This window comes from Palaemon carinicauda, chromosome 12, assembly GCF_036898095.1.
Source record: "Palaemon carinicauda isolate YSFRI2023 chromosome 12, ASM3689809v2, whole genome shotgun sequence".
Lineage (NCBI taxonomy): Eukaryota > Metazoa > Arthropoda > Malacostraca > Decapoda > Palaemonidae > Palaemon > Palaemon carinicauda.
Window position 1 is genome coordinate 142,556,806 of NC_090736.1, and position 12,500 is coordinate 142,569,305.

At 35.4% G+C, this 12,500-nt stretch overlaps 1 protein-coding gene across 1 annotated transcript in view; it reads left to right on the forward strand.

The window, feature by feature from the left end:
• The window catches only part of LOC137651103 (dentin matrix acidic phosphoprotein 1-like), a 54,314-nt gene that overhangs the window by 2,411 nt on the left and 39,403 nt on the right, over positions 1-12,500 (forward strand). The window contains exons 2-4 of the mRNA XM_068384240.1: positions 3,520-4,096; positions 4,229-5,250; positions 11,438-11,567. Of these exons, the coding sequence (XP_068240341.1) occupies positions 3,520-4,096; positions 4,229-5,250; positions 11,438-11,567 (1,729 nt within the window). The remainder of the gene's footprint in view (positions 1-3,519; positions 4,097-4,228; positions 5,251-11,437; positions 11,568-12,500) is intronic.

The following is a 12,500-nucleotide window of genomic DNA, read 5'->3' on the forward strand; positions in this document are numbered from 1 at the left end:
TATAAGCCCAAGGGCCCCAACAGGGAAAAATAGCCCAGTGAGGAAAGGAAATAAGGAAATAAATAAACGATCTGAAAAATCATGAACTATTAAAATAAAATATTTTAACAACAGTAACAATATTAAAATAGATTTTTCATAAATAAAATATAAAACGACTTTTGTCAGCCTAATCAACATAAAAACATTTGCTGCAAGTTTGAACTTTTGAAGTTCAATCGATTCAACTACGCGATAAGGAAGATCATTCTACAACTTGGTCAGAGCTGGAATAAAACTTCTTGAATATCGTGTAGTATTGAGCCTCATGAGGAAAAGACCTCTATTACAATTAACTGCATGCCTGGTATTACGAACAGGATGGAACTGCCCGGGAAGATCTTAATAAGAAGGATAATTAGAATTATGAAAAATCTTATGCAACATGCATAACGAACTAATTGAACGACGGTACTAGAGACTGATATCTATATCAGGAATAAGAAATTTAATAAACCAAAAGTTCCTGTCCAACAAATTAAGATGAGAATCAGCAGCTGAACACCAGACAGGAGAACAATACTCGAAACAAGATAGAAAGAAAGAATTAAAACACTTCTTCAGAATAGATTGATCACCAAAAATATTAAAAGACTCTCAATATGATATGAATAAGTATAAACGAGGTCTAATGTATACATAAATACATAAACGATACGACACTTTATTCGTGTGCCTTAGCAAAACCTAACCCTCATTGCATTACAATTTTACGATAATTATCATCGAGGCATCCATGTTTATATGAAAAAAAATACATGAACCAAAGTAAAGATTTATTAAGGAAATTTTCCTGTTGATTATCGTTTAATTTATTTACGGTTTGTTATATAAATACTTCTTTTTCCAAAGATTCTTAATTGAGAAAGGTTTAGAAAATATTTCAGTGTATTAAAAATTTTCTATACATTACATAACAATATGTTTCTTGTCCACTGCAAGACAAAGGCCTCAGGCATGTTAATTCATGCCTGCGGTTTGGCCAGTTTTTATCACCACCCTATCCAGTGCAGATTGGTGATGGTGGGAGACTTTCGTCTGATAACTCACAGCAAATGAACCTTGCATGGGTGGCCCTGATTAATACAGCTTTGCTGATAATGGCAATACGCAAACTCTTTCACCACGTTAAGGTATCCCCGCTCAGATAGGGATATATATATATATATATATATATATATAATATATATATATATACTTTATATATATAATATATATATATATAATGTATATATACATATATTTATACATATACACACACACACGCACACACATATATATATATATATAATATATATATATATATATATATTCTCATCAAAACAAGCTACAAATTAACTTCTCTAAATAAGTTCGCACTACCAAATGAAACCCCGTCACTGTATGTATATATATATATATATATATATATATGTATATATATATGTATATATATATATATATATATACTGTATATATATATATATATATATATACATATATATATATATATATATACATACATATATATATATAAGGCTTCAGCAGCTTTCAATGCCAAATAAGCCTTTACTGGCTTCCTTTTTTATCCTTCTTTGCATATAATACTTCATTATCATGCACACTCAAATCCTCCCAGGGGATACTAAGGTCCATCGCCATTTCTAAAGCCTTTTTCATACAGTTAATCATTTCAAAATTATTATCATTGAAATTATTAAAGGTATTTGTTTAAAGGATCAAGCTCTCCATATACTGCAAAATTATGCAAAGCTATGGTTTTCCTCTATTAATTTTCATGATTTAAAACAATTCCACACTTGGGAAACAAGTTAGAATTATGAAAAAACTATAGAATTATGAAAATAAAACTAGTCTGGTTTCCGCACTAAACGACCTGGAACTGACATCATCAACATAGTCAACCAAACAGAAGTTCTTGATTCCATTTCACATTTGATATACTGTATATTCAAAATATATACTAAATTAAAAATGGAACATTTACTCAAAAGTGTCACTATTTGTGAAGTGCATATTTTATGGACACTTTTGAGTAAATACTCCATTTTCAATTTAATATATATTTTGAATATATATCAAATGGCATCACGAACTTCTGTTTGGTTGACTAAGTCTGCTTCAGGGGAGGGATGGAAGGAGAGGGGTGAGTGGGAAAGGGAGATTAGCCCCCTCCTGAAGGTTTGCTTGTGTTTTGCAACTCAGCATTGCTTGTGTTTTGCAATGCTCTAACTGCTGTTCAAGTTATCAAAGAGGCGTTTCTCAAAATCTCTTTGCAAAGAGGAAGGGAGATTTAATTGCCTCAGGGAAGCAATAAAGTAACATGTTCAATTTCGTCTTCCTTGCTGCTTCTCTCTCTCTCTCTCTCTCTCTCTCTCTCTCTCTCTCTCTCCTACTGGACTCTGTTCTTGCGAGATGTACATATTGGTGTTACCTTTCCAGTTGTTTTTCACTCACCTTGAATAATCTCTCTCTCTCTCTCTCTCTCTCTCTCTCTCTCTCTCTCAGTAATACGTACAATTTGTGTTCCCCCCCCCCCCTCTCTCTCTCTCTCTCTCTCTCTCTCTCTCTCTCTCCTGCAGTAATACGTGCATTTGTTGTCCTTTCAATTGTTTTTCACTCTTCTTGAAAAATATCTTTCTTACTCTTCGAAATCAATTAGGTTATTGGGAAATATTCCTTTGAAATTAAAAGAAATAATCGTATTAGATTAATTCAATAGAAAACATAGTGAGATCATTCACTCAATGATTCTTCCAATTATTTTCTAATCGTACATTTCATTTTATAGTTAATTTCAGCTAATATTAGTCCAAGGGGCTCCAACAGGGAAAATAACCCAGTGAAGAAAGGAAACAAGGAAATTTAAATATTTTAAGAACAGTAAAAATATTAAAATAAATATTTCCTATATAAACTATAAAAACTTGAACAAAACAAGAGGAAGAGAAACATGACAGAACAATATACAAAAGTGTACCCTCAAGCAAGATAACTCTAACCCAAGACAGTGGATAACCATAGTACAGAGGCTATGGCACTACGTAAGACTAGAGAACAGTCTAGTCATGTCAGTCAACCATAGAAGGGGGTTGGGGGGTTGAATGGAATGATTGACCAATAGATTGATTTCCCCTATACAAAGTTCAGTAAAAAAAAAAAAAAGAAAAAAAAGAGAGGCTTCCGTTTTCGACAGTTTGTGATGTTCTTCAATGCCGTGACATTAGCAAAATAAGATAATCTTTAGTCTGTCAATATTTGAGAAGGGCATCACGTCACCACCATATGTATCGGGGATGATCAGTTCCATGAATGAGAGAAAAGAGTGTGACGATAACCTTTTACTTTTCCTGAATGACATTTGGGTCTGGACGAATCGGAATGGAATATTGTCGGTCATTTGCACGTTAACAGTGGAAATACCAGAGCAGACCTCAGAGCAAAGATACCAGAGGGCAGACTAAAGAGTACGGACACCAGAGCAGAGATACCAGAGAGCAGACAACAGACCAGAGATACCAGAGAGCAGACACCAGAGTACAGACAACAGAGCAAAGATACCAGAGAGCAGACAACAGACCAGAGATACCAGAGAGCAGACACCAGAGTACAGACAACAGAGCAAAGATACCAGAGAGCAGACAACAGAGCAGAGATACCAGAGAGCAGACACCAGAGCACAGATAACAGAGGAAAGATACCAGAGAGCAGACAACAGAGCAGAGATACCAGAGAGCAGACACCAGAGCACAGACAACAGAGGGAATATACTAGAGAGCAGACACCAGAGTACGAGCACCAGAGCAGAGATACCACAGAGCAGATACCAGATTACAGGCAACAGAGCAAAGATAGCAGAGAGCAGACACCAGAGTACAGACAACAGAGCAAAGATACCAGAGAGCAGAGATACCAGAGAGCAGACACCAGAACACAGACAACAGAGGAAAGATACTAGAGAGCAGACACCAGAGTACGAGCACCAGAGCAGAGATACCACAGAGCAGATACCAGATTACAGGCAACAGAGCAAAGATAGCAGAGAGCAGACACCAGAGTACAGACAACAGAGCAAAGATACCAGAGAGCAGACAACAGAGCAGAGATACCAGAGAGCAGACACCAGAACACAGACAACAGAGGAAAGATAATAGAGAGCAGACACCAGAGTACAGACAACAGAGCAAAGATACCAGAGAGCAGACAACAGAGCAGAGATACCAGAGAGCAGACACCAGAGTACAGACAACAGAGCAAAGATACCAGAGAGCAGACAACAGAGCAGAGATACCAGAGAGCAGACACCAGAGTACAGACAACAGAGCAAAGATACCAGAGAGCAGACAACAGAGCAGAGATACCAGAGAGCAGACACCAGAGCACAGACAACAGAGGAAAGATACCAGAGAGCAGACAACAGAGCAGAGATACCAGAGAGCAGACACCAGAGCACAGACAACAGAGGAAAAATACTAGAGAGCAGACACCAGAGTACAGACAACCGAGCAAAGATACCAGAGAGCAGACAACAGACCAGAGATACCAGAGAGCAGACACCAGAGTACAGACAACAGAGCAAAGATACCAGAGAGCAGACAACAGAGCAGAGATACCAGAGAGCAGACACCAGAGTACAGACAACAGAGCAAAGATACCATAGAGCAGACAACAGAGCAGAGATACCAGAGAGCAGACACCAGAGGAAATATACTAGAGAGCAGACACCAGAGTACGGGCACCAGAGCAGAGATACCACAGAGCAGACACCAGAGTACAGACAACAGAGCAAAGATACCAGAGGGCAGACTAAAGAGTACGGACACCAGAGCAGAGATACCACAGAGCAGACACCAGAGTACAGACAACAGAGCAAAGATACCAGAGGGCAGACTAAAGAGTACGGACACCAGAGCAGAGATACCAGAGAGCAGACACCAGAGTACAGACAACAGAGCAGAGATACCAGAGAGCAGACACCAGAGTACAGACAACAGAGCAAAGATACCAGAGAGCAGACACCAGAGCAAAGAGACCAGAGAGCAGACTCCCGAACAGACAAGAGAGGAGACACCAGAGTAGAGACACACAGCACAGACATCAGAGCAGACACTAGAGCAGCATACCAGAGCAGAAACCACACAGCAGAGATGCACGAGCAGAAACACCAGAGTAGAACCACAAGAGCAGAGATAAAAAAGCAGAAACACCGGAGTACAGACGCTAGGGCAGAGATAGATTTGTTATAGGCTTAATTATTCAATGACTTTCAAGCTAAAAGTCAAGAATTATTATTATTATTATTATTATTATTATTATTATTATTATTATTATTATTATTATTATTATTATTATTATTACTTACTTACTTACTTACTTACTTACTTACTTACTTACTTACTTACTTACTTACTAAGCTACACCCCTGATTAGAAAAGCAGGATGCTATAAGCCCAAAGGCTCCAGCAAGAAAAATAGCCCAGTGAGGAAAGGAAATGAGGAAATAGATAGAATAATATGCCTGAGGGTTACCTCAGGCAAGAGAACCCTTATTCAAGACTAGAGAACAATGGTTTGATTTTGGAGTGTCCTCTCGGAATAGCTACTTAACATACCTAAAGAGGCCCTTTATACATGAATCTATAATAATAGAGGGGATTAAAATGATTAGGAAACATGGAAGCAGGTAGAGAGAAATGGAATCACCCAGGGAACCTGAGGTGTGGATGAAGAAAGGCAAATTATCTTATCTTGTCTCATTCTGATTTTCTCCTTATCCACTTTCAACATATACCCTTCTCCTATAACATCTTAAAATACAAAACACTAAACACATTTAACCATTTGGAACGAAGATAGATGTATTCTCTCTCTCTCTCTCTCTCTCTCTCTCTCTCTCTCTCTCGTCTGCTTCAAGCGACAACTAGTTGATAACCATGATCAATTTTGATAGAGAATTTATGATCTAACGCTCAGTAAGCAACTGCTGCAATTTGGTTTTATTCCTTAAATTACTCTCAGCATTAACCCTTTGATGATTGAATTATGATATTCAATACCACTACCTGCAATTATTATTATTATTATTATTATTATTATTACCTTCCCCCACGAAGTTGGAAGGTGGTTATGTATTACCCCTTAATTGTGTGTGTTTGTTTGTGAACAGCTCCCTGCCACAATTTTAATCCTAGAGTAATGAAACTTGCAAGTATTAACTGCTATGTAAAAAGCTGGAAATAATTAAATTTTCGAAGGCCAAGGTCAGAGGTCAAGGTCACAGTCTAGCAAAATGTCCAATTCACGTAATCAGACATAAGTTTGGACATAGTTGTCACAGAGACTTTAAACTTGGTTCATATTTGTGAATGGAAATCCACGACAATTAATACATGTTAAGGTCAAAGATCAAGGTCAAGGTCGATCTAAAGGTCGAGAAATAAGCTGACGCGGTGGAGGTGTGCACTCTGCTGAGTGCTCCTCTAGTTATTATTATTATTATTATTATTATTATTATTATTATTATTATTATTATTATTATTATTATTATTATCATTATTATTAATATCATAATGGGACACAAACAATTTTGTTTTCATTACATAAATTCATATATGTTGTCAAACTAGTATTAATACGAATGTGAATTCTTATTTCTTTACAAAAACATCTGCCGGATGAATAAATCTTTCTTGGATAATATTTGAAATGTAGAATGATCTATTATACAGCAACAAAAGGTTAAGTCCTATAAATTATATCTTATATTCTCTAATTTCTAATACTGCAAAAACTATGCTAGTAAAAGTTGCAAAAACTAAGTAAAAGATGTAGAAATTATGCTGGTAAAAGTTGCAAAAATTAAGTAAAAATTGCAAAAACTATGCTAGTAAAAGTTGCAAAAATTAGGTGAAAATTGCAAAAATTAAGTGAAAATTGAAAAAATTAAGTAAAAATTGCAAAAACTACGCTAGTAAAAGTTACAAAATTTAAGTGAAAATTCAAAAATTATGCGAGTTAATAATTGCAAATTCTATGCAAGTAAAAATTGGAAAAACTATGTAAGTAAATATTTGCATTCTATGCGAGTAAATAATTGTAAATTCTATGCGAGTAAAAATTGCAAAAACTATGTAAATAAATAATTGCAAATTCTATGAGAGTAAAAAATACAAAAACTATGTGAGTGAATATTTGCAATTCTATGTGAGTAAATATTGCAAAAACTATGAAAATAAATAATTGCAAATTCTATGCGAGTATATATTAAAAAACTAAGTGAGTAAACATTGGCAAATTCTATGCGAGTAAAAATGGCAAAAACTATGCGAGTAAATAATTGCGAATTCTATGCAAGTAAAAATTGAGAAAGAAAATTATGTGAGTAAATAATTGCAAATTCTATACGAGTAAATAATTGTAAATTCTACACGAGTAAAAATTGCAAAAACTATGCAAATAAATAATTGCAAATTCTATGCCAATAAAAATTGCAAAACTTATGCGAGTAAATAACTGCAAATTTTTGCGAGTAAAAATTGCAAATTCCATGTTAATAGACTGCCAAAACTATGTGAGCAAATCATTGCAAATTCTATGTGAGTAAAAATAGCAAAAACCTATGTGAATAAATAATTGCAAAATCTATATTATTGAAATTCCAAAAAACATGGAGTAAAAATTGTAAAAAACTACACGAGTAAAAACTGCAAAAACTATGCGAAAAAAAAATGCAAAACTAAACGGGCAATTGCAGAAATTTTAAAGTCTATAGGTGAAAAGAGAAAGCCGCCAACACTACATGAGCATGAAATCTTAATCCTAAACACAGATGAAAAAAATCGGTTTAAACGAAAAAAAAAAAAAAAATTCCTTGCAGGCTTCCAACTTAAGAGCCCGCGTCTTGCATAAGGCAAGGTTATCTTGAACCAAGCCAAATAAAATCCCTTAGAAAAATGTATAAAAGAATAAAACTTGCAACAAGCTGTAGCGTTCTGATACATGAACTATGGTTTATAAGGAGGTCTGGATTTCAGTACCATGGCCAGAGAGTGAACTCAACTCTTCGACATGTACTTACTCCAAAGTACACAAGAATACACTCTTCTGTTATAATTTTCTTATTGATTAGTATTAATATTAAATACTAGGCTACAACCCTAGTTGGAAAAGCAGGATGCTATAAGCCCAGGGGCCCCAAAAGGGAAAATAGCCCAGCAAGGAAAGGAAACAAGGAAAAATTAAATATTTTAAGAATAGTAACATTACAATAAATATTTCCTATATAAACAATAAAAACTTCAACAAAAACAGAGGAAGAGAAAGTAGACAGAACAGTGTGCCCAAGTGTACCCTCAAACAAGAGAACTCTAACCCAAAACAGTGGAAGACCAAGGTACAGAGGCTATAGCACTACCCAAGACTAGAGAACAATGGTTTGGTTTTGGAGTGTCCTCCTAGAAAAGCTGCTTACCATAGATAAATAGTCTCTTCTACCCTAACCAAGAGGAAAGTAGATATATAAGGTGAACCTGTGGTCCACCATCTTGCCTGGTTATCCGATGATGAGTTCACAGCTAATGAGCCACTGATCATCGGAAAAGTTCCATTTCATTTGTACAGTAATTTATTGCCACTCGGATTGGTCATGAGGGGAACAAGACTAATTTCTTATGTTCTTTAAAGGACTGCAGTAATTTTCTATGAAATAAAATCATTATTTTGTTCAATATCTTGTTAATATCTTGTTATATTCAGTTAACATATCTCCTACATAAACCTTAAATGGTGACTACTATTACTATTACTATTATATTTTTTCATTTTCATTTTTATTTTCATCATCATCATCATCATCATCATCATCATCATTATTATTATTATTATTATTATTATTATTATTATTATTATTATTATTATTATTATTAAGCTACTAAGCTACAACCCTAGTTGGAAAAGCAAGATGCTATAATCTCAAGGGCTCCAACAGGGAACAATAACCGAGTGAGGAAAGGAAATGCGGAAATAAATAAACGATATAAGAAGTAATGAAAAATAAAATAAAATATCCTAAAAACATTAACAACATTAAAAGAGATATTTGATATATAAACTATAAAAGGACTTATGTAAGCCTGTTCAACATTGTTTTGGTTCTATTTGCGGACAAAGAACAGTAACCATATTGTATTCCTTCAGCAAGCAAAATTAGCCGTAAGTTCTCGTTAAATACTGATTATTAATTATTCAATCACGAAGTTAACTATAATTGTTCAGTGGCTAATTTCCTCTTGGTAAAGGTAGAAAAGACTCTTTAGCTATGGTAAGCACCTTTTTTAGGAGAAGAACACGCCAAAATGAAACCAATGTTCTCTAGTCTTGGGTAGTGCCATAGTCTCTGTACCATGGCCTTCCATTGTCTTGGGGCAGAGTTCTCTTGTTTGAGGGTACACTCGGGCTCACTATTTTATCTTATTTCTCTTCCTCTTGTTATTTTAAAGATTTCATAGTTTATATGTGAAAGATTTATTTTAATATTATCCTTAAACTTTTCTCGTATATTTACTTATTTCATTTCCTCACTGTGCTATTTTCCCTGTTGGGGCCCTTAGGCTTAAAGCATCCCGCTTTTCCAATTAGGGTTGTAACTTGGCAATTGATAATAATAATAATAATAATAATAATAATAATAATAATAATAATAATAATAATTTATGAAAGAATAAACATACCGTCTAGTTATAGTTCCCTAACTCACGTTAAGGAATAAGTCAGCCTGTGCAAGGATAAAAGAGACATGATGTGCAAGATTTTGTTGGAGTGAATATCTGTGTTTTCAAGGACTTAATAACTCTTGGGAGTTATTACACGATATGCAAAGTTAAGTTGAAATCAATTTCCACATTTCTTTTGCTCATGTCAGATTAGAAGAGGGTTCAAAGAAAGGGACCGAACTATTAGGTTAGGCTACGTTAGCACGCTTAGGAAAGGTTCGACGTACTAGATTAGGTTAGGTTGGGTTATACTAGGCTAGCGCGCTGTTTCAATCATCAGTAATAAGCAAGACACTTCCTCTTCATAAGAAATATAGCAAGACCCATAGAATATTAATCTAATTTTTCTTCTGATAAGAAAAATACCAGAAGTCTCCTTTTAACCACATATTGAACTCCTATAATCTTAAACATTCCAGAAAAGTATCCAGAACTTCTAACCAGGGGGAGAGCCTTAGAGGGGTCCAGGGGGGTCTTATGGAAAGGAAGAAGCTCTCTCTCTCTCTCTCTCTCTCTCTCTCTCTCTCTCTCTCTCTCTCGTCTCGGGGGCATTAAATCACCCAGCCCAATAATGTCGAGACCTTCCGTATTAACTTCGAGCACTATTAAGTGAGATTAAGGAGGTGCTTCAGACCAATGTTAAAGGGAGAGCCAGCTTATGGCGAATGCGTGAGGATAGACAATAGGGAGAGGCCGACCGGGTCGCGGTAAGTAGCTGGGAAAGCATGAGACATGAATGCACTCTGTAGAATGCAAAATGATTGATGTTATTATTATTACTGCTACTAGTAACACCTACAATAACAATAAAAAAGGCATGAGATAAGAATTCTCTGTATAATGCAAAACGATTGATATTATTACTGCTACTAACAACAACAACAACAACAACAACAAAGGCATGAGATACGAATGTTCTGTATAATGCAAGAAGATTGATATTACTATTACCACTACTAACAACAAAACAGCAGCAACAACAACAACAAAGGCACAAGACAAGAATGCTCTGTATAATGCATGACGGTTGGTATTATTATTCCTACTACTACTAACAACAACAACAACAACAACAACAACAACAACAACAATAACAACAACAATAATACCTTGGTTATGATATCAAAGATTTAACAAATAGGTTGGGAAGATTTGCTACGTTAGAATTGCAAACATATATTCTAAAAACTACAATATAACATTAATATTGTCTTTGTTGCATAGCTGATAAATACCACTTACATACACACACGCATACACACACACACATATATATATATATATGTGTGTGTGTGTATATAATACACATATATACAATATATATACAATATATATATATATATATATATATATTACTAGCTAAGCTACAGACCTAGTTGGAAAATTAGGATGCTGGAAGCCCAAGGAATCCCACATGAAAATATCGCAGTGAGGAAAGGAAATAAGGAAACATAAAATAGTGGGTCTAAGTGTACCCTCAAGCAAGAGAACTCTAGCCCAAGACTGTGAAGACCATGGTACAGAGGCTATGGCACACAGGCTAAGGCCCTATGTATTTGTAAGTTGGGTTATTGCATCAAGCAAAGAGTATACACAATACTAAATTTCTTGCATGTTTACATCTGTAGTCTACCTACTTGCTAGTACAACAACAATAACAACAAATGAAACAGTTTCTAGTCCACTGCAGGATAAAATTTCAGATATGTCCTTATTCATGTCTGTGGTTTTCACCACCACGCTGGCTAATGCAGATTGGTGATGGTGTGATAATTTGTGAAGGAGATTTTAGTCTGATCGCTCACAGCAAACCAACCTAGCATGGATGACCCTGACTAGTACAGCTTTGCTGATCATAGCGATACGTAAAGCATGTCTTGCTTTTCATATTATTATTATTATTATTATTATTATTAACTGCCAAGCTACAACCCTAGTTGGAAAAATAAGATGCTATAAGCCCAGGGGTCCCAACAGGGAAAATAGCCCAGTGAGGAAAGGAAACAAGGAAAAAAAATATTTTAAGAAGAGTAACAACATTAAAATAAATATTTCCTATATAACTATAAAGATATTAACAAAACAAGAGGAAGAGAAATTAGATAGAAGTGTGCCCGAGTGTACTCTCAAGCAAGAGAACTCTAACCCAAGACAGTGGAAGACCATGGTACAGAGGCTATGACACTACCCAACACTAGAGAACAATGGTTTGATTTTGGAGTGTCCTTCTCCTAGAAGAGCGGCTTACCATAGCTAAAGAGTCTCTTTTACCCTTACCAGGAGGAAAGTAGCCACTGAACAATTATAGTGCAGTAGTTAACCCCTTGGGTGAAGAAGAATGGTTTCGTAATCTCGGTGTTGTCAGAGGAGAATCTGTAAAGAATAGGCCAGACTATTCGGTGTAAGTGTAGGCAAAGGGAAAGAACCGTAACCAGAGAAGGATTCAATGTAGTACTGTTTGGCCAGGCAAAGGACCCCATAACTCTCTACCGGAAATATCTCAACGGGCGGCTGGTGCCCAGGCCAACCTACTACCTCATAATTATAACACAAAAAGATCAGAAATACTTTGAGCAATATCCTACGTCGTCTTCATCCCAATAAAACAGAAGGAGGTAATTCCTAAATGGAATTAATTGATAAAATTTCCATAAGAAATAAAGCTAGTTGGTTTTCTCGAAATCATTCTTC